The sequence below is a fragment of the Oncorhynchus keta genome, chromosome 33 (assembly GCF_023373465.1).
Source record: "Oncorhynchus keta strain PuntledgeMale-10-30-2019 chromosome 33, Oket_V2, whole genome shotgun sequence".
Classification (NCBI taxonomy): domain Eukaryota; kingdom Metazoa; phylum Chordata; class Actinopteri; order Salmoniformes; family Salmonidae; genus Oncorhynchus; species Oncorhynchus keta.
Window position 1 is genome coordinate 9,384,528 of NC_068453.1, and position 22,177 is coordinate 9,406,704.

At 43.3% G+C, this 22,177-nt stretch overlaps 1 protein-coding gene across 1 annotated transcript in view; it reads right to left on the bottom strand.

The window, feature by feature from the left end:
- Window positions 1-1,777: 1,777 nt before the first annotated feature.
- Window positions 1,778-22,177, bottom strand: part of LOC118366190 (ras-related and estrogen-regulated growth inhibitor-like) — a 42,684-nt gene continuing 22,284 nt past the window's right edge. The window contains exons 3-5 of the mRNA XM_035748675.2: window positions 9,343-9,399; window positions 4,626-4,699; window positions 1,778-3,581 (exon numbers count right to left, since the gene is read on the bottom strand). Coding sequence (XP_035604568.1) covers window positions 3,171-3,581; window positions 4,626-4,699; window positions 9,343-9,399 — 542 coding nt within the window. The 3' untranslated portion in view covers window positions 1,778-3,170. The remainder of the gene's footprint in view (window positions 3,582-4,625; window positions 4,700-9,342; window positions 9,400-22,177) is intronic.

Sequence of the window (22,177 nt, forward strand, 5' to 3'; positions counted from 1 at the left end):
TGTTTTACTTTTAAACTCGGACAAAACAGAAAAAAAGAGAAGAAGAAACAAGAAACAAAGAGATCTTCTGTTGGATCTGACAATCTTGATGGTTGTACAGTTGTCTCAAAAGAAACTGTGAAGGACCTCTGCGTTACTCTGGACCCTGAACTCTCTTTTGACGAACATATCAAGACTGTTTCAAGCACAGCTTTTTTCCATCTACGTAACATTGTAAAAATCTGAAACTTTCTGTCAAAAAATGGAGAAAAATGTACCCATGCTTTTGTCACTTCTAGATTAGACTACTGCAATGCTCTACTTTACGGCTACCCAGATAAAGCACTAAATAAACTTCAGTTAGTGATAAGCACGGCTGCTAGAAAATTTGATCATATTACTCCAGTGCTAGCCACCCTACACTGGCTTCCCGTTAAGGCTGATTAAGGTTTTACTGCTAACCTACAAAGCATTACATGGGCTTGCTCCTATCTACAGTGAGGGAAAAAAGTATTTGATCCCCTGCTGATTTTGTACGTTTGCCCACTGACAAAGAAATGATCAGTCTATAATTTTAATGGTAGGTTTATTTTAACAGTGAGAGACAGAATAACAACAACAACAAAAATCCAGAAAAACGCATGTCAAAAATGTTATGAATTGATTTGCATTTTAATGAGTCTCTGATGTGATCTTCCTGTCTGTGTTGGCGCTCCCTTGGGTTCGTGCCATTGGGAAGATCTTCGTGGGCTATACTCGGCCTTGCGTCAGGGTAGTACGTTGGTGGTTGAAAATATCCCTTTAGGGGGTGGGGGCTGTGCTTTGGCAAAGTGGGTGAGGTTATATCCTGCCTGGTTGGCCACAGTGTCTCCCAACCCCACCTGTCTCAACCTCCAGTAATTATGCTGCAATAGTTTATGTGTCGGGGGGCTAGCTTGAGTTTGTTATATCTGGAGTATTTTTCCTGTCTTATCTGGTGTCCTGTGTGAATTTAACTATTCTTTCTCTCTTTCTCTCTCTCTCTTTCTCTTCTCTCGGAGGACCTGAGCGCTAGGACCATGCCTCAGGACTACCTGGCCTGATGACGCCTTGCTGTCCCCAGTCCACCTGGTCGTGCTTCTGCTCCAGTTTCAACTGTTCTGCCTGTGGCTATGGAACCCTGACCTGTTCACCGGACGTGCTACCTTGTCCCGGACCTACTGTTTTCGACTCTCTCTCTCTCTCTACTGCACCTGCTTTCTAACTCTGAATGATCGGCTATGAAAAGACAAACGATATTTACTCCTGAGGTGCTGACCTGTTGCACTCTCTACAACCACTGTGATTTGTATTATTATTTGACCCTGCTGGTCATCTATGAATGTTTGAACATCTTGACCATGTACTGTTATAATCGCCACCCGGCACTGCCAGAAGAGGACTGGCCACCCCTCAGAGCCTGGTTCCTCTCTAGGGTTCTTCCTAGGTTCCTACCTTTCTAGGGAGTTTTTCCTAGCCACCGTGCTTCTACATCTGCATTGCTTGCGGTTTGGGGTTTTAGGCTGGGTTTCTGTACAGCACTTTGTGACATCGGCTGATGTAAAAAGGGCTTTATAAATACATTTGATTGATGTGATTGGATGTTAATTATTTGACTAGGCTACCTGTATTTGACATTGTGTTATTTACACTTGATGGTTTAATTAGATTTTTGGCAGTGAAACGAGGCTACTCAGGCCGAGAAAAAAAAACCCAAATGTATAGCTCCATTGGAAAACATAGATGGACTGTTTGAAAATGTGAAGGAAAAAAACTGAGGTACATGTGAATCACATTTTTATTTGGCGTACCTGCTCTAAAATACATGCTCTTTGTTATACTGTCAAAATAACAAACAATGACATTTGTTATTGCATGACAACAATACTGTTGAAGATGAATCAGAAAAGATACATTTTCAAACTCGTTTTGGATATGCATGTATCTAATGTTTATTAAAATTGCACTGCAAATTTGTCCATTTTATCCCCATTCTCAAAACTCAGAGACAGGTCGGGTACATTGGAGAAGAAAGAAACAGCATTTGGTTAAAATACAGGAGACATGTCCACCATTTTGTATGCCTCTGGGTTATGTACTGTACACTCCTTTGAGACCAATGATAAAGGCAATATTATACATAGTTTACAATTTAAAGGTACATTTTCCCCAACACTGGTCTTCGTGTACAGTACACGTTTTCCTTGTAGCCTTGGACTAAAGCACCTTATTCAACTTATTGAGAGCTTGATTATTAATAATAATAATAATAATAATAATAATATATGCCATTTAGCTGACGCTTTTATCCAAAGCGACTTACAGTCATGTGTGCATACATTCTACGTATGGGTGGTCCCGGGAATCGAACCCACTACCCTGGCGTTACAAGCGCCATGCTCTACCAACTGAGCCACAGAAGGACCAGAAGGACAAGTTGAATCAGATGTGGTTGTCTAGGTGTACAATAAACATGTGTACTATTGGGGGTACTGGAGGACCAAGGTTGGGAAACACTGGCCTAGAGCATATCAAAACATTATCCCACAAACAAGCTACAGGGAGAGGAAACTACAACTCGTTTGTTCATCATTTCTGATAAACAAAGGGTGGGTTCATGACGGACATTATTTTGTATATTTTGTTTAAAGTTGGTGGAGCTATGGACACAAAACTGGGGTATTCACCACCGCTCAAGAAGGAAGGGTGAATTTCTGAGAATTGGGACTTCTGAATAATGGACTCTACCTTCTTCTTTGGCAGCATAAAGAAATGTCCTAGTTGGCTATGAAACAAAAGCATCTTCACCTCCCTCAGGGACAAAGTAGTTCCCATCATGTGATTATTATGTTCCCCTTTGTGCTTCTGACCTTAATTGTGGAGCATGGTCAAAGAGCAAGTAATAATAGCCAACAGCATTCCCCTTTAGAATCAATATTGAATGAAGAGCGATTTTCGACACACTCCGTATCAATGCAAATCTTCATTGATTGTGCATTGATACTAAGTATGAAGAGGTTCGCTGTTCATTCATAATTTAATATTCCTGCTCCTTAGCAGCTTGGATGGCTGTAGGATATATTTCCACACATCTAAACCCTTGAAATCAGTCACTTTGTTTTTTAGTTCGTCTTGAGTTTATCCTCTTTGTGAAGTGTGCTCACAGGCTCCCCCTAGCTGCTGATCTTGGTCAGCATCTTGTTGATGGCCTGCTTGACGTGGGTGGTGGAGCTACGACGCCTGGCCTTGCCCTGGACCGCCTTGCGGCGCCTCAACTCGCGACACAGCTCATGGAATGCTTCCGCCACCATGCCGCCTTCGTCGGCGCATGCCGAGCACTCGTAGAAGGCGCACGCCATCTCGGCGGCCAGCCGCTCGCCCTCCTCTGTGCCCACCTGCCGGGCATGGTTTAGGTCGGCCTTGTTGCCCACCAAAACCAACGGGACATTCTTGGGTTTCTTGACTTCCTCTAGGAGGCCCCGCAAAGGAGCCACTTCGTTGAAGCTGCCCCTGTCAGTGATGTCATATACGATGACGAAGCCGTCGCCCCATCGCATGTGGCTCTCCTTCTGCTGCGTGTCCTCCTGAGGTAAAGATACAGGAGGGAAGGATCTTTTTTAGAAACAATCTTTTGGCAACTAGCTAGCTAATTAGAATACTGTTGACATTTGATGGTGACCAATAGGCCCACTTGTTGTCTGGCATATCCACAAGGCAAAGAAACAATAGCTCTATGCGGGCCTTCATTGAACAAGTGATGGACAATTGAGGCATCTGAACTGAACAGAGCTTTTTATTTAAAAAAAACTTCTGCTAAGTTTTCAGCTGCAAATGATTGACATGATGTTTCTAATGAATTCAAATGCTTTATTTCTCCTTTCTCAACATAATACTTGTTAAATCCCCCAGATTTGAACAATTGGCTACCCTTCTGAACTGGGTGCAAATTTCAGCAGCTGCTCCTGAGTCGGAACAGCCAGTCCTGTAACAAAACTTACTGGTCATGTGAGGAAAAAAAGTATTAAACTTGCGCAAGTAGGAGCCCGAGATATTCTTGACCTCCCAACTGTTATTGGCAATAATAACCCTGTTACAATAACTGTTGCATAACTCACACGAAACACAGTGATACTTGACATCTATATAACTGACCGACTTTTGAACTTGAAGAAAGACAGGTCTAGCAACGCTCGGTTAGGCCCTCACCTAAACTCCCACTCCCTGCACTCTCAAAATAGAATACAATGTAATGAGAGAAGGATGACTAGACTGGACGTGTCACGGGGAAATTATCAGCAGGCAGAACACCTACGTACTCAAACTAGCAGCAGCGGCAGCACATTTATCTTGGGATGGAAGGCCTATGCTGCTGGGTTCTCTCCCAGATGGAAAGTATAATGTGTTTACCCCAAACGGCTGATTAGAACAGCACAGAGCAATGCTAGCGAGGACGTAGTCTAGCTAGGACCTCTACTCAGAATAATCCCCTCCTGTCATCATTATACAGTGGGGTGGAATTGGGATTTTCAATTGGCTATGAATTATTCTTATTCTATTGCCAGTCACAGTATAAACATTTCTCTACACAAACGTTGTTGTTTCCTGTGCAAAGTTGCTGAAGCTCCTACCTGTCCGGCTGTGTCAAGGATCTCCATGGTCACAACCTCATCGTCTATGGTTGCTTGATGGCGATATGTTGATTCTGGAAAGAACAAAAAGAAAAAAGGGAAACCCCATTTACAAAAGATGGTAACATGTTTATGACTATCATGCACAGTTGAGCCCACCTGGTTGTTTAGGTGGTCAATGAACCCCATTAAGTTGAATTACCTCTGGTTTGCTTCAGGGCAGCTTTACCAAGAGGACGAGAGGTGGTCAGGTCTTACACACCTGGCTGAAAGATAGAGGTGTGAATGCTGGCTATGACCCTCTTTGTTTTTAGCTCGATGAGGAGTCATTCACCTGAATTGCTTCTTGTAAAAAAAAAAATAACATCTTTGTAAACTCACGAAAACCCTAAAAGGCACTTTAGATCTCCCTTGTAGAGAGAGATTTCACTGCTGTCTCCACCGGAGAACACGGCATTATTTAGCAAGCCTGTTGTGTTTGTAAATCTCATCTTATGCTCAGTTTCAGATTGTTACTCAGTGTCTGCTCAAAACTTCTTCAAGCATGGTGGGTGGCTACTATTCAAGATGGCGGGGGTCTGGAGTATGACAGTCAGTAACACCAGAACGTGCTGTTGGGGTATTAGCTAGCTGTGCATGTCATCATCCCTGCCTCTACCCAGGCGCCCTCTGGGACGCAAAACGCTGTGTCCGTGTGAAATGTCACCGAACCGAGTGACCGCTGGTCACCGAGAACCGAGTGAGGGTGTTGATTTACTGCCTTCTATAGTCGGAGGGTAGCACCTTTCCGAGGGGCAAAGCCTGGGTCTCACACTCAGTCTCACGGGACGACCAATTTCAGCAGCCACACATCCACACACGTGCAAGCGCACACCTGCACACACACACACACACACACACACACGTAAGTACACACACCTACTATGTGTTTTTGTGTGTTGACAGCATGGACAGGAGGGCTTGTGGATGATTTAATGGTCCAACCTACATATCTGAAGATCTTAAGGAGGGCCAACACCACAGTCATTTTCCTGGCAGCGAATAACTCATTTCCTAGCGAGAACCTGGAGCCTCTAGCTGCTGCTGTTGTTATTTCAGAATGCCGAAAGAGAACGTCTCATACCAGAATATTAAGTGGGAACATAAACAGATCTGTCAATAGCAACTTCTATCAGCCCCCGTCTCAAGCTGTTTGTACTTGTTAACTACTACGACTCGTAGAAATGTTTTTCTTGTTCCGCTCACTTAACTCACTGGATTGCCAAACATCCATGATTATGATTCAGCCAAGCAGCTGCTTTCCTATTTGTTTCTATCTGTGCTATTTATTCCCCTAATTGTGCAATGTCATATGACCTCAATAAATGAGATTAATAGTAGATTTCCAGGAGGTCGTAGTTATATAGTAGATTCCTCTGCCCGTTTTTATTGAGGAGTGACTTGGTAAGAGTTCATTCCATGAGGTAAATAAGATTCGATCAGAGGGGGTATACATTGTTGTTCACAGCTACTTTCGGAATATGCATGAACCTAAAGGTATCCTCTTGTATTAATGACAAGACAATTTACATAATTACACTGCTCACATGTTTCCCAGTGAGTGACAATGAATGGAATTCTCTCATTCCTTTTCTACAGTAGAGAGTAGATAATATTAGCGGTTGCGTGTGTTAGGTGGGCAGAGTGGAGTCAGAGAACTAAATAGCTTACAATTCAATAATAACAGAGGACCATCAAATATGAAAACCCATAGAAATGCATTACTCTGAATTTTTTATTTGGGGGGTCGCCTGACGAGACTGCCGCAATGAGCAGGGTATGCCGCCATTGTCAAAATATCGGTGTCATGGCAACAAGCATGACAATGCTTCAGAGCCAGGAAAATGCATACACCCACATAGATTCTATGATTATGGGAAAGGGGTATGCTTATACTGTGTGTTCGTGTATTTGTATATTCAATTGTGTAAATTCCATCCCAAAAATGCTTCCTGATTCATATTTCATTGATCCCCCTTGTGCAGGTTAAATCCTAATCCTAACTCCTAACCTCTGACAATACAGATCACAATTGAGGAAACACCAAAAAAGAACACAAGGTTTCAACAGCGATCATCATATTCCTACAGTTGAATTATTTTCCAACATGATAATGAAATGGAAAGCGCTCTGTCGTTAAAAACCATTTTGCACGGCTGATAAAACAAAAAGCAGATGGCGTCTCTTAGAAGTCAAGAGAAAGATGTGGTCGAGATTTCCTCCAGATTTCCTCTTACTATCATAGCTTCATCAAATCCGTTTGTGTGTGCAGACTGCGCCTACTGTACGCAAACAAAGTGCTTCTTGAATGTCAATCGAAACAGATTGCTGTTCACTTCATGACAGGCATTTTGAGATGGCCGCATGGTGTTGATTTAATCATTGTAAGGGTCATACTGTATCATCATATTATGAAATGACCAATTTAGTAGACTACAAGGCACGTTATTAAAATCACGTTACTTTTCTGGACTCACATAAGCCACCAAAGGATATGTGTAACCTACAAAACACACACACTGGGTACTGTTCGCAAAAACATGATTAAATTGCTTCCAGACCCTGTTCTGAAACTTCATGAAATTAATCTGTCGGCGTGGTAATTCAATATTCTCCTCAACGTCCATGTTTCTTACAGAGCTGTGAGCACTCTCAGCTCTCTCTCTCTCAGCTCTCTCTCTCTCTCTCTCGCTCTCAGCTCTCTCTCTCTCTCAGCTCTCTCTCTCTCTCTCAGCTCTCTCTCTCTCAGCTCTCTCTCTCTCAGCTCTCTCTCTCTCTCTCTCTCTCTCTCTCTCAGCTCTCTCTCTCTCTCTCAGCTCTCTCAGCTCTCTCTCTCTCTCAGCTCTCTCTCTCTCTCGCTCTCAGCTCTCTCTCTCTTTCTCAGCTCTCTCTCTCTCTCTCGCTCTCAGCTCTCTCTCTCTTTCTCAGCTCTCTCTCTCTCTCTCTCAGCTCTCTCTCTCTTTCTCAGCTCTCTCTCTCTCTTTCTCAGCTCTCTCTCTCTCTCTCTCTCTCTCAGCTCTCTCTCTCTTTCTCAGCTCTCTCTCTCTCTCAGCTTCTCTCTCTCTCTCTCTCTCTCTCGCTCTCAGCTCTCTCTTTCTCAGCTTTCTCAGCTCTCTCTCTCTCTCTCTCTCTCGCTCTCAGCTCTCTCTCTTTCTCAGCTCTCTCTCTCTCTCTCTCTCTCTCTCTCTCTCAGCTCTCTCTCTCTTTCTCAGCTCTCTCTCTCTTTCTCAGCTCTCTCTCTCTCTCTCTCTCTCAGCTCTCTCTCTCTTTCTCAGCTCTCTCTCTCTTTCTCAGCTCTCAGCTCTCTCTCTCGCTCTCAGCTCTCTCTCTTTCTCAGCTCTCTCTCTCTCTCTCAGCTCTCTCTCTTTCTCAGCGCTCTCAGCTCTCTCTCTCTTTCTCAGCTCTCTCTCTCTCTCTCAGCCCAAAGCCTTCATCTTTCATTCAACCCTTGTGTGATGATGTCAGGAAATAAGCTGTGGTGGGTACTAGGTTTATACTCCTGAATGCTGTTCGAATAACAAGCACTTGAGCCTGCACCAAAAAGAACACCACATTCAGAGGGAAAAGGGGGGAAACTGTCAATGGGAATCAGAGACTTGGCTTGCAGTGAGAAAAAAAAAAAAGAAATATCTGCAGGATCCAATTCTTTTTCCAGCTAATTGTTTGACAGCATGCTATGAGCATATCTTAGACCATTGGTATGTGTAGGAGTATACTGTATGTATATATAGCATCTATAACATTGAAATATCTGCATGCAATGAGGCTTGATGCCTATATCATGTTACTGCTTCCCATGCCAACAGTTGGGTCTGTGCCACTTCTAATGAGGCTGACTCTGCACATAGCATGCCATCGAACCATGAACCGGACAACCCCAATATTGTTCTAGCTTCAAGCAAAACATGCCACAATAGGCTTTTCCTGCCAATGACAGGATGTAGGCCTTCTCCACGACCCTCCCCTTGCACGGTCGCTGTGGTCAGTTAGCCTAAATATGAACCTGATTAGCCTGTGGCTACTATCAAATGCTACCGTCTACAGATCTAGATTGTAAGTCTTCTGTAGCCTTCCTGTAGTGAGTGAATTCCCTTAGATTAGCGCTTACTTTCCACACACTGCAATGGGCACACCTTGACTTCGTCATAGTCAAACACATTTCTCTGGAAAAGTGTAAAACCGACGACTGGTGTGAATGAATGGTGCTTCGCCCTTAAACCTTAAACTTAAGGCATCGCCTCTCTCCCTGTCTCATAATCACATAGCATTCATAGCATTTTAAATCCCCGACCCAGGCTAGGGTTGTGATGTAGTTTTGCTTTAAACAAAAACCAGAGAGGTCAGGCCTGACTTAAAAGGCATATTGTCAGGAAATTAATCTGTATGATGTGTGGAGGAGCTATGGGGGGAAATATATTACACCACGGGGAGTGATTATTATTATTATTATTATTATTTCGGTTGCTATCTTGATATGATAAATCGCAGAGATAGAAGGCTTTGACCAACGCAGCACAGCCATCTCTGGATCAAAACAGCCTTTGAGGTCAGATAAAGCCTTTGATACCCCAAATCATAGGGAGCTTTACTGGCTGCACAAAACACACTGAGACTAGTGTTGTGCAGGTTGTTGTCAATGCTGCCTAGGACAGCAGGATGAGTAGTTTGGGTGTCTTACCAAGCGTTGGGTCATACTCCCAGATGAAACGTCTGGTCAGAAACCTCACCACTAGAGCTGTAGAGAGAGGGATAGATGGGAGGGAGGAAGAGAGAGAGAGAGAGAGAGAGAGATTAACATACTGCACTGTAATCAAATTCGTTCAATTAACTTAAATATAGAGCAAGCAAAAACATGAAGATAGGATTATGTCTTGACAGACAGAGATAATCACTTTGGGTGGGATGGAACACTCTCCCCACTCAGTATCAGATGCACAGAGTGCTCATCTGATTACGCAACAATTTCTTCAGTTCAGAGGAACAACAACCTCGCTCTGATATGCACATCTAATCAGAGCCACTTACAAGCAGGAATATATTAGAGACAGATGATTGTAGGCCTGAAAGGGACCATGTGCATACAGATACAGCAGCATGTCATCTGAATACAAATATGTATGAGTTGTCTGAATTGTTTTACATCCTCAAATGCCGTGTGTTTCAGAGACTCAGCCTGCTAGACCAAACATCTCTTCCCCAAATATCTAATGACCATTCACCCCTATCTTTACCATATAGAGTCACTTTGTGTCTTTGTTGTCATAATTGTGAAAAGCCATTTTATCCAATGATAGTCATTCGCATAGAAATGGAATAGAACACTACACTTTAAAAAATGCTGGGTTGTTTGGATGACCCAATTGCTGGGTTGCAGGCATTAGGACACTTAGTTGGGTTGTTTTCTTTAATAACTGATGGGTTATTGATGCTGGGTGCTGGATTATTGATGCTGGGTTATTGAGATATGACCCAGTGGGTCAGATCAGAAGACTGGAGGGGTGGCTTAGTAGGGGTGTGTTTTTCAGATAATTATTTTTGGCCACCCGTGAGAGTAAATGTGAATCTGTTCTGTTGTATTGTTATCACATGTTAAGGTTGAACACTGATACCTTTGTGGCTTAAATGAGGATTACAAGTGTTTGAGTTCCTAAAGAGCCTATGCATTTCCCAATGTTGGGATAACACATATCCTAATATTGCATCTCAATGTTGTGATATGTAAATAATAATGTTGTGAAATGTATATTAGAATATGTAATGTGCAAAAATATTCACGATTTTTTTGTATTTTCAGTGTACAAATTTAACATGAAAAGGAATTACATTTGCTCTCACGTGTGTCCAAAAATAACTATCTGAAAGCCACGCCCCTAATAGGCCATGCCTCCTGAATATAACCTATGGACTACATTAAAAAATCCCTAGCTGCTAACCCAGCGTGTGTTCTGTCCAATATTTACCCAGCGCCGGGTTACCAAATAACCCAGACTTTTTTAGCGCGTAGAACGGTAGCGCTATCGTCATTCGGAAGGTAGAGTCCCAGTTCAAATGATTAAATATCCTTATGTGCCACGGGTTTGGAACACTGACCTCCTGTCCTTATTGTAGAATGATAAGCCCATTGGCTGTAGTCGCGGTAGCCACTTCCCTGTGGTTTAGAAGAGTGTTGTCTTACAAAGGTAAAAACCGCTTCAGAGGACGATCAGGTTTCTACCTATGATTAATCCCGCTCCTCACTTCAGTTGGAAAATACTTTAAATGATTGATGTTTTATGGCTGCGCAATAAATGATCGTCATAAAAGATCAGCAACGCCATTCCTCTCTTTATTAGGCTACTGAAGGGCTGTTGATTGTGATCTGATACTTTAAGTGCATGTAGGGCCTTTATTTGACATGAAGAGAGATAAAATACATGTTGTAGAAGTGCGTTATTTGTAGTGTTACCATTTGTCAGTTGATAGTCGAGTAACTCCAAGTAAATACAATAACCGGGGACACTGCAGACCTAATTGCCATTCAATTAGGTTGAGATGTGACGATCAAATCAAAATCAAATCAAACTTTGTCACATTCGCCAAATACAACCGGTGTAGACCTTTACAGTGAAATGCTGTAAAAGCATTATAAGCCCTTAACCAACAATGCCGTTTTAAGAAAAATACGTGTTAAGTAAAAAATATGAAATAAAAGTAACAAATAATTAAAAGCAGCGGTAAAATAACAATGGCGAAGCTATATACAGGGGATACCGGTACAGAGTCAATGTGGGGGGGCACCGGTTAGTCGAGGTAATTTAGGTAATATGTACATGTAGGTCGAGTGAAAGTGACTATGGATAGATAATAAACAGAGAGTAGTAGCAGCGTAAAAGGGTGGGGTGGGGGTCAATGCAAATATTCTGGGTAGCCATTTGATTAGCTGTTCAGGAATCTTATGGCTTGGGGGTAGAAGCTGTTGAGAGCCTTTTGGTCCTAGACTTGGCTCTCCGTTAATGCTTGCTGTGCGGTAGCAGAGACAACAGTCTATGACTAGGGTGGCTTTAGGGCCTTCCTCTGACACTGCCTGGTGTAGAGGTCCTGGATGGCAGGAAGCTTGGCCCCAGTGATGTATTGGGCAGTACATAATATATAATAAGAACTTGGTAATTCCATCCAATATGTTATCTATGTAATAGGTATTCAAAGGATTAAAGAAAAGTGTTTTCCACGAGTACATAGAGTAGCCATCCAAATAAAAAGTAGCCAGGCGGCCCCCGACCAGGGTTCGAAATGTTTTTCCAAAGGAGCTCTATTTTGGTAGCCTCTGGTACATTCTAATGCCTTGAGTCTGTATACACTACCCAGCTGATTAGCCAATGACAGCCGCTAATGGAAAACACTGCTCCAAATCACAGCAAGCTTTCAAATCTGTCAACTTGATGTCCACTTAGTCAAAACAGTTAGGGACAGTTCTAAATTTCCTGGGGTGGTCCAAAATAGGGGAGGGTGGCAGGTAGCCTAGCGGTTAGAGCGGTGGGCCAGCAACTGAACGGTTGTTGGTTTGAGTACCTGACCCGTCAAGGTGAAAAATCTGTCTGTGTCCTTGAGCCCGGCACTTAACCCGGGCTCAAGGACACAGCTCAAGGGGAGCAGCTCAAACAGCTCCCCTATTGATCTTGTTTAGGGACAATATAATGATCATACCTAGACTAGCCTACAACACCACAATACAATGAATAATTGCATTATTGTTCTCAAGTGAGTACAACATTCTACTCTAGGCAGCAGTGACAATTGTCATTTGAACGAATGCGCAAAAGCCCTGTGATTTGAACGTGTCATTCTATTTGGATCAGTTGTGGGTCTCGTCTGGACAGTCTGTCTGTTACTGAGATGCGCTGTCTGTGGGCCACATATGCTCCTGTCAGGCCCAGTTGTTCAGGAAAGTGTTTTTGCCTCCTCTCCAATTCGAAAGGCTATTCCTCGCACATCTAGAATCTAACACTTCAATATATCATAAATATTTGTCATTGAACTTTTAAACTGTATTAGCTTTTATGGGACATAAACACAACCAGTCACAATGTTATAATGTAATTAGGCTACTTAAAAAATCTCCTGTAGGCCAGGCATGCGCACGTTCGTCCAAATTATAATTCCAGCATCCTCAAAATGGCTTGACATTAACCGTGTTTCCATTCAACCTTTTTATGCAAGTAAAGTATGTTGCAATTTTTTTCTCATATCATGGGAAAGAACGCATTTTATTAGGCTAGATGAAATGCACTATGATGGATGTCACAGGGTGGGGATCGTGATCACGATTTCCGTAGCCAATGTGATGAGCGAGACCTTTAAAACAGGACATTCACAAGGCCGCAGGGCCAGACGGATTGCCAGGGCGTGTACTCCGAGCATGCGCTGACCAACTGGCAAGTGTCTTCGCTGACATTTTCAATCTGTCCCTGACGGAGTCTGTAATACCAACATGTTTCAAGCAGACCACCATAGTCCCTGTGCCCAAGAAAACTAAGGTAACCTGCCTAAATGAGTACCGACCCGCAGGACTCACGGCTGTGGCCATGAAGTGCTTTGAAAGGCTGGTCATAGCTCACATCAACACCATTATCCCAGAAATCCTAGACCCACTCCAATTTGCATACTGGTCCAACAGATCCACAGATGATGCAATCTCTATTGCACTCCACACTGCCCTTCCCACCTGGACAAAAGGAACACCTATGTGAGAATGCTATTCATTGACTACAGCTCAGTGTTCAACATCATCGTGCCCTCAAAGCTCATCACTAAGCTAAGGACCATGGGACTAAACACCTCCCTCTGCAACTGGATCCTGGACTTCCTGACGGGCCGCCCCCAGGTGGTAAGGGTAGGGAACAACACATCCACCATGCTGATCCTCAACACAGGTGCCACTCAGGGGTGCGTGCTCAGTCCCCGCCTGTACTTCCTGTTCACTCATGACTGCATGGCCAGGCACGACTACAACACATTCATCAAGATGGCCAATGACACCACAACAGTGGTAGGCCTGATCACAGACAACGATGAGACAGCCTATAGGGAGGAGGTCAGAGACCTGGCCGTGTGGTGCTAGGACAACAACCTCTACCTCAACGTGATCAAGACAAAGGAGATGATTGTGGACTACAGGAAAAAGAGGATGGAGCACGCCCACATTCTCATTGACGGGGCTGTAGTGGAGCAGGTTGTGAGCTTCAAGTTCCTTGTTGTCCACATCACCAACAAACTATCCTGGTCAAAACACACTAACTAAGACAGCCGTGAAGAGGGCACGACAAAGCCTATTCCCCCTCAGGAGACTGAAAAGACTGGACCATCGAGAGCACCCTGACTGGTTGCATCACTGCCTGGTATGGAAACTGCTCGGGCCTCCGACCGCAAGTCACTACAGAGGGTAGTGCATACGGCCCAGGACTTTACTGGGGCCAAACTTCCTGCCATCCAGGATCTCTATACCAGGCGGTGTCAGAGGAAGGCCCTAAAGCCACCCTAGTCATAGACTGTTCTCTCTGCTACCGCACGGCAAGCGGTACCGGAGCACCAAGTCTAGGTCCAAAAGGCTTTTTAACAGCCTCTACCCCCAAGCCATAAGACTCCTGAACAGCTAATCAATAGGCTATCCAGACCCCTCTTTTACGCTGCTACTACTCTCTGTTTATTATCTATGCATAGTCACTTTAACTATACCTACATGTACATATTACCTCAATTACCTCAACTAACCGGTGCCCCCACACATGGACTCTGTATCGGTATCCCCGGTACAGAGTCAATGGTAGGTATATATAGCTTTGCTATTGTTATTATACTGCTGCTCTTTAATTATTTGTTACTTTTATTTTCTATTTTTTTACTTAACACTTATTTTTAAGGCATTGTTGGTCAAGGGCTTTTAAGTAAGCATTTCACTGTGAGGTCTGCTCCTGTTGTATTCGGCATGTAACACAACATTTGATTTGATGATGATCGATGCTTGGCAGCCGTTTGACCAACAAAAAATGAAAATGGAAATTAACCGCAAAAAAGTTTTTCTTATGTGCACTACGTATTTACGCACACAGACTTCAATTTGGAAATGCCACTCTGATGGGGAATATGTGCATATTGTTTTTATGTATATTTTAGAATTCTCATGTAAAAATCTGTCCCCAATTGGATGGAAGCCTTGCTACAGGCACCCTAAAGACTCTCGCAAGTGCACTACCCCAGTGTCACTTTAATTATACCTGCCCATCATGATTCACCAGCAGCCCCACATGTCTAAAGAATAAGCTACAGACCAGCCAAAACAAGCTTGTAAGAATTGTACTTAAACTCCCCCCAGCATACTCATCTGGAGGCTGACCATTTTAAGCAGCTAGGCTGGCTATCTGTGGGACAAAAAGAGAATTATTACTTCAACTTGTTCTGGTCCACGTAATTATCACAGACTCAGCCTCCAGGTACCTTATTTGTTAGGGATGTCCACCAGCACAATACCGGAGCCAGAGACTCTAATATTCACAATTTTAAATGTAAGAGTATCTGGTAAAAACACATTTGTATACACGGGTACTGTTGAGTGGAACAAACTGCCACAGAAAATCAAAACCATACCAACCATAACCCCCTTTAAGAAGCATGTCAAAAGCTAGCTAATGTGTGAACAGTATAACCTTTTAATTTGTCTGTATCTCTGTAACGTGTCTATGTAATTGAATATGTATCTATGTGGAAATTAGTCCCCAACTTTATTGTGCAATCCCAGTCACTTTTAAAACGTTGTATACTGTGTGTGTATATATATATGTGTGTGTTTTATTTTAACTGACAAATATAATTTCCCTCTAGCTGATCATTGTCTGCAGCCTGCTCTGATCGTAGTGTATGCCTAATGAAAACAGACAGGGTGTCACGTTCTGACCATAGTTCTTTTGTGTTTTCTTTGTTTTAGTGTTGGTCAGGACGTGAGCTGAGTGGGCATTCTATGTTGGGTGTCTAGTTTTCCCTTTTCTATGTTTGGCCTGATATGGTTCTCAATCAGAGGCAGGTGTTAGTCATTGTCTCTGATTGGGAACCATATTTAGGTAGCCTGTTTTGTGTTGGGTTGTCTTCTGTCTTTGTGTCTATGTACCAGATAGGACTGTTTTGTTTTTGCACATTTGTTGTTTTGGTATTTTGTAGTGTTCACGTTTATGGTCTTTATTAAACATGTTGAACTCTAACCACGCTGCGCTTTGGTCCGATCCTTCGTCCACAGAAGAAAGCCGTTACACAGGGAGAGTGAGCTTGTCTGTAGTGGTCGGCAAACCCTCAACCTTCTGGCCCGTATCCCTGAGGCATCGACTGTGCCACAAAAGCATGCTGAAGTGGCAAAGTCGATATCCACATTTCTAAACGTTGCTACAGTTGTTGTTATTTGTGGTCGTAAACATTATTATCACTTAATTCTATGAGGAGGGAGGGTGTTCAATGTTTTTTTACAGTACAAGGGGAGGGTGAAAATATGTTTCATGTTGGGGAGGGGGGCGCATTTATTTTTTACGACACCTTCAACTGTCCCTCATTTATTTATTATTTTTCTACCACACCACTAGCAGGGCTCTCGCCGCTCACCTTCCCACAATCCCCTGCACATTTCTCTGCGTGCCCTTGTTGAAAATTAATGGGGGCAGAAATTCTCCTGACAAATTCGTGGGTGGTGAAAACCCACTGTAAGGCGAAGGTCTCAAGAGTTCAATGGGAGAATGGCGGCAGGCGGTAAAATGCAAGTAGTTTTGCAAGCGCCACGGTTCGTGATGCTCACTCCAGTGAGTGGCCCCGCTGGCTCCGTGCTTGAGGCGCCAAAATATTAAATTAGCTGTAATCTTGAGTGGCTGCCACACATTGTTGACCAATGTGCAGAGTTCATCTTGTCAAACAAACAATGTTTTAACGACAACATTCGAGCTGACAACAACCGGGACTACTGGTCTCTCCACACGGTAGGTGCATTTTCTCGTGGTTCAATTGCCGTTTACTGCGGGCCGTCTGTAAGTGCCTTTAGACTCATGACGCCACCTCACTGTGCAGAACCGCAAACCTGGCTTACTGCAGTCTGATTTGCATTAAACAGGCCACACGCTCCCACTGTGCTTCCTCGGTGATACCGTTATCTATCCTCGGTAATTTAGCGTCACACACCAACGTGTAATCCAATTAAGACTGGGAGAAACCAGAGCTCGCTCTGTGTGGTCTGTCTGCCGGTAGCCATACCCCCTGGAACTCTGCGGTGGGTGGGCCCATGGTTTCCTTTCTCCTCTCCTTTCCTTTCCTTTCCTTTCCCTTGCCTGGGCCTCACTCGCGCCCTCATTAGCGTTTCAGACCAAACGACAGGTACAAACAGGCTTTTCCCCTTGCTTTTCCATTAGCCCCCAAAAAGCCTAACTTGTAATCCAGGGCACCCACCCGTGGTCCCGCCAGCACAGAGCCACAGGATCTCATAATGTACTGTACATGGAGAAAGGTTACAAAGCCCTGCATTATTCAGATTCTGATCTCACCTCTACCAGGCACTCAATCAGAACCCAATGCCCTCAGTTGCATAGTGACGAAGCAAAGTCTTGAAATATTGCTTGGATATGTACAGCTACTCAGGCACTCCCATCCACAGCCAACAGGTTGCATTGTTGCTAGCATGATGTTGCTGTTGCTGAGGCATTAAAGGGTTGTTTGTTCTGTATGTATCTGCATGCCTTGCATCACTTGCCTCCCTCCCAGGTTGTGATTTATTGCGTAAGTGGCACTGCTCTTCTCTCTGTGGCTGTCTTGTGCCTGAGTGACTTCAAATGGGCCCAGATGGCCTACTTGAGTCTCAGAGGGTATCGGTTTCCTCCTGTCAAGCGACAGAGCCCCTGCTTTTGAAAGGGGGATAATAGAAAGGCTATTATGTTGAGGTTGAGTGTCGCCGACACGCTTCTTTTAGCCCCTATAACTAAACTAGGAGTCAGTTATTTTGACCTACGAATGATTATTTGATGTTTGTAGATGGTTAGTTACTTGAATATTAGGTTTCACTATTTGTCATTTCACGGGCATGAATTGTGGGACACTTTTGACTGACCATTTATTTTTATTCCCATATTTTCACTCCATTCCAAACTAAATTGTCCTCTCATTAGTTTCATCATGTTGAAGACAGTAAACAATCAACACATTATCAGTTGGTGGCGATTGTGTTACAGAAAGCAATACCGAAGCTTCCGACAAAGCCTTCCTTCATTAGTGAAAGCGCAGCCACAATGTGCCACGATGTAATACATCTACTGTATGTTTCACAAAAACTCTCAACGGTCACATAAATTGAGTGGTTCTTCACTAAATTGTTTGACTTACTTCGGGCTCTGCATGGAAGCAACACATTTTGCCACTGATGTGGTTAAGGTAAACTCAGACAGCAGCTCGAGTCATGCAGCTAGCAATCAACGCAGAGCACAAGATCATTTGTCATTTTAAAACAGCAGGTAGCCAGAGATGTCCAACTAGGCTACAGACACATTCTTCTTCTCTTGTTCGCCTGAGATTCCCCCGGGGAGCGTCTAGGTCAAAGTAATTGTGCCTTTTAGCACTTGGGATTCCAGGTAGAAAGAACAAGCAATGGAGTGTGACGACTTGTTCGAGGTAAGATACAATATCTGAAGTCCGTACTGTTCAAATTGAACCAGACTCAAAATGCTCAAAAGGCTTCGGATGAATTCCTAGGAAAGTAGAGCTTTTACAGACAATGTGCTTCCATTAGAGCGCCTTTCCAAGCAAGAGTGTGTCACTGTAAATGTCTCTTATCAGTCCTAGTCTAAAACTACAAGCTTAATGAAAGACATGGTGCAGGGCTCAAAAACACAATAATGGCTACTCCTCTCTTTTCCTGCCAGGCTGTGATTCAGTAGATGATAAAGCTCTTATAAACCTGCATTTTATTAGCACAGGCCAAGGGGAAAAGAGCTTAATCCTCCCCATCTGAATGTTGCGGCGGCTGCTACACAATATCTAGTCACTATTCGTCCGACACACTGACTACTAGATCAATAGCCGCTGAGGAGCGAGGACTGTGGACTGTTACATCTGGGCTGTCGTTAAGATCAATGGCTGAGCCTTGGGAAAGAGGATGATCACGGCAGATTTCACAATAAAACTGAAAAACAAAACAAGCCCAGACTTGTTTGAGAATTCACCCAACATGTGGTCTCGGGCAGTGATCAAAAAAAGAAATGACCAGTTTTTATAACATGGGCCAAAGCGTCAGAGTAGGAGTGCTAGGATAAAGGTCCCCTCTGTCCCATGTAATCTTATTCATTATCATCTAAAAGGCTAAACTGATCGTAGATCAGCACTCCTACTCCACGGGCCCAAGACAAACAGAGAGAGGAGGACCTCTAAGTTTAAGTTTGCTGTCCCGTGTCAACATAGCAACCATGGGAAGTGATTAGCAACAGGTTCCTTTTGTCTCGGGTTGAACTAATTGCCTTTGTAACATCAGAGGGAGAATGTCCATCTGATAACAAACAAAGCAGAAGCAATTAGCAGCTCCCAAGACTTTGTTCAAGACCAGTGTCAGTGTTACTTATTGAACAGGTCCCTATTGATTCCACCAAACAGACACCCCACAGCCCCAGGGTTCCAGCTCCGTTCAAAATATATATATATATATATATATATAATTTACAATGACGGCCTAGGAACAGTGGGTTAACTGCCTTGTCTGGTGGGTAGTCTACACTAGCTTGGTTTATTAACAAGCCTGGTTTTACCAGGCTAAGCTGCCACAGTATAAGTATTTACAATTAATTTCGCCCCTCTGTGTTTGAGATGAATCTTTCATTCAGTTCTTGGTGTTTTAGGACTACAGAGCTGTTGCAGGTCCACTTGGGACACTGCTTTCTCAGGGTTTACATTGACTGGCCTGGCGCTGAGATCCAATCAAAGTTGAAGTAAGTCATTAACTGGAGTGACTGTTTGGGTAGTTTTAATAGCATCCCTCTACACAGTATCCAATATATATATATATATATATATATATATATATATATATATCTTATAATGAACTCCTCCACAAAATAAACGATGTTCCTCAATTCAGCTATATAAAACCCACATCAAATGTGTTCAGAAAAGCAATTTCAAAATGTATGCGGTCACAACCATGGAAACAAATGTATTCTTTAGCACTACTGACGACTGTATGGAATGTGAAAAAGAAAACTCACTGGTTACAGTGCAGGTCCAATGCGTCATGCACTTCATGTTGCCGCCCTGTGACATTCCATCCGCCTCTCATGTGACAAATTGATTTCTAGATCAATTATGGCTAGTGTTGCATGTAGGCCGGGCCCCATAGATCTTACAGCGATCCCCATGACGATTGATTGCTGTTGTCCAGCAGATCTGCCCTACAGAGGAACCAGGGCTGGTGGAAATCAAATAACTGTCGATTTAGTGGGAGGAGTAACAGAGGAGGTGTGCTTTTTCATACACACTTGTTCTCCCATTGTCCAATCCCACCGCACTAGTCGTCTGTCTTTGACAGTACGTGCAGTGCCAAAAATCTGTTTGAGTTGGAATAGCCCGTTAAATCAAATATGATCTGAAGAAAGTGCTGTCTTACTCTTGAGAAACTGCCTGTAGCTACAATTACTTATTTCAGAGAAAAAGAGCAAAAAAATAAGATTTATCTTAAGTGTGTTCTGTCAAATATAGACTGGGCTCATTCAATTTGATCCTCTAAGAACTTACAAACCTAATGCCCACTGTGCGGATGATGATTACAACTACAGTATGCGAGCAGGCGTGTCACCAGCTTTGCGGAAAATATATGGTATGCAATGTGAAGGTAGAACTCAACTGTACAGGATACTGTAGAAATATTTCAATATGCGGTCTCAAGTTCATTTATCCTTCGAATGACACAAACCTGTACACTACCATTAAGCACTGCATGTTTATGCTTCTATTTATAACACTTTGTGTTGTCTGCCTCTTGAGTTAAATGTAGCAGGCATTTTAACAAGGTGGATATAGTGAACTGGACTGACCTTTATACTGTAAAGAGCAGTTGGGAATCCATTAGTGGCACTCAAGGCTTGTTTCTTCATTCAATAGACAAATGATACTGTAATTGTGGGTAAATGGGCAACACACAGAGATACGCACAGCGATACAGTGACAGCTCGAGTTAGCAAGCCTTTTCCGACATCATAGACTGCAGGAGTCGGGACCGACTCGAGCCATGCTGCAAAAAAAAATTACCCTGGTCACTTCCTGTGAACACGAGGTCATCGCTCTGTGTCAGTCTCAGCGTCCAGCGGAAGCTTTCCCAGAGCCCCTTTCACCGCCAGACACTCTCTTGGGCATGTTTGTGTTTCCTGGGTAACAAGGCTCTCCAGAGACATTGATAAACAAGATTTGTAGGGACATCAACTACAGCGTTGCTAGATAAACGGAAATTGATACGCCAAGGGAACTTATAAGGTCAAGAGTCTCATCGGACAGAGACATGGCTGACTTCCACGATAGTCTACATCTTCGCCAAATGTCATTGGCAGCGCCAATGATGGTTTGTTGCCCTAGTAAGACGATCCTGGTTCAGATTATTTTGTAAATCATTATTGCCAATTAACTGCAGTGGCCCTAGCTAGAGTTGTATTTGCATGAGTCAACACTTCTCTTTTCCAGGACCTCTCTGCTCATCAGTGGGTATCTTGTCCCTGGTTTCGTGATAAGAACGTGTACACTATAACTAATAGGGGCCCAAACAAATATAATGACAATGTGCTAATCCCCAAACAGTCAAACTCCAAAGAGATGAGAAATTAAGGTAGGTGATTGATATTTGATTCATCTCTCAATCCATACCATGCTAAATTAGTAGGCTTAATATTTACAGAAGAAGTGCCAATCCTATCAAGTGCAAACAACACACATTTGTTCATTACTAATTTGAGCTACAGTATGTCTCACTGAGTGACGCACTGCCTTCTCTGCCATTTCCCCAGACTCTCAAACCAATCATCTTCCAAAAACAGAGCTAATAAATGACCTCTGTTACTCCAAAGCGCTGCACAATCTCACAACACTAAGATAAGCAAATCCTCCCTTTCATTTAAAACCATCATGAATCACAGAATGTCCCCCCTGAAAGCTGCAGCTGGGGAAAATGAATACTACCCTTTAAATACCTGTGTGAGCAGCCTGCCTCCAAAACTGGCACATCATGTAAATGCTGTGTTTGTGAACACACACCAGTGGTGTGCAGTCAATATGTGTGTATAATCTAAAACAAAAAGCTGGTATGAAAAGCCAACTAAAAAAGGAAATTCTATATATTTTTTAAAAGACATCCTTTTTTGTTATCTAATGATGTTCTGTATGCTTCAAATCCCAAAATGTGCTAAAACTACATCAAAACCTTATAAAGGCGCCAGGGTATTCATGCCTTCCTTCCCATCCAAGGCGCCAGGGTATTCATGCCTTCCTTC